Below are 945 nucleotides of genomic sequence, written 5' to 3' on the forward strand. Positions count from 1 at the left end.
CGGCCGTGACCAGAGCGTGCGGGCAGGGGGTGGATTCCCAAGACGGAGGGTACCGGCTCCCAGAGCCCTGCGCCGCTCCATCCCGGAGAAGCCGCTCAGCCTTTCCTACCGGCGCAGCAGGGCCCGGGCGTCCGCCTTGCCCTCCAGCCCAGGGAGGTACTGCCCAGAGAGCCCCCCGGCACCCCACACGTCCTCACCCACCCTGGCACAGCAGGCGCCCCGATGCCAGGGTCCCCATCCCCGCTGCTACACCCCGTCCGGCACCCTGCCCTGGAGCCAGGCAGGACCCGGGCTGCCCTCCCGACCGGCGGCCGCAGGGAGGGCGGAGGTGAGCCAGACCTTTCTTCGGAGACATGTTGGGCAGGGTGTTGTATTTTCGCCTTTCCCCGGCGACGTCGGTCGGCGAGGAGGTGGAGCTGAGCATGACCCGCGCCTGGTCCTCCTCGTAGCGCTGCTCGGTGAGCTCGGCCATCTTCGCCGAGAGCAGGTAGAGGAACGCGGTGTCGCCATCCCTGCGGATGCCATAGGAGGAAACGGTCCGTTCGTCCACGCACAGGCACTGCCCGATGATCCAGCGCTGAACCAAGGGGTGGAACCCGTAATCTTGGAAGACCTGGGCAGCAGGAGAAGCTCAGAGGTGAGCCGGCAGCCATGGCTTCCCCGCAGCTTCTCACCCTGCCTCGTGGCTTGGCAGGGGCCGACGCCACGCCGGCGTGGCTTGGCGACGCCATGCCGGCACGCGGCACGCGTCCACGAAGGGAGAGGAGCGGGTGGGAAAGCCCTGCTCCCACACCGCAGGTACGAGCATTTAAAAAGGGGGCTGCGGGGACCCCAGGGGCTCCCGTCGCCGGGCTGGGGGGGGGCTCACGCCGTGCGGCCCCCGGCATCAGGCTCGTGCCGCTCCGTACCTGCTGCTTGAGCGTTACTATTGTAGTGTGAGCGCGG

At 69.3% G+C, this 945-nt stretch overlaps 1 protein-coding gene across 1 annotated transcript in view; it reads right to left on the minus strand.

Moving 5' to 3' along the window:
• Positions 1-945, minus strand: part of LOC103901266 (ranBP-type and C3HC4-type zinc finger-containing protein 1) — a 17526-nt gene that overhangs the window by 8503 nt on the left and 8078 nt on the right. Inside the window, exons 7-8 of the mRNA XM_019472806.1 lie at positions 909-940; positions 340-613 (exon numbers count right to left, since the gene is read on the minus strand). Of these exons, the coding sequence (XP_019328351.1) occupies positions 340-613; positions 909-940 (306 nt within the window). The remainder of the gene's footprint in view (positions 1-339; positions 614-908; positions 941-945) is intronic.

This window comes from Aptenodytes forsteri, unplaced genomic scaffold (assembly GCF_000699145.1).
Source record: "Aptenodytes forsteri isolate BGI_AS27 unplaced genomic scaffold, ASM69914v1 Scaffold949, whole genome shotgun sequence".
Classification (NCBI taxonomy): Eukaryota; Metazoa; Chordata; class Aves; order Sphenisciformes; family Spheniscidae; genus Aptenodytes; species Aptenodytes forsteri.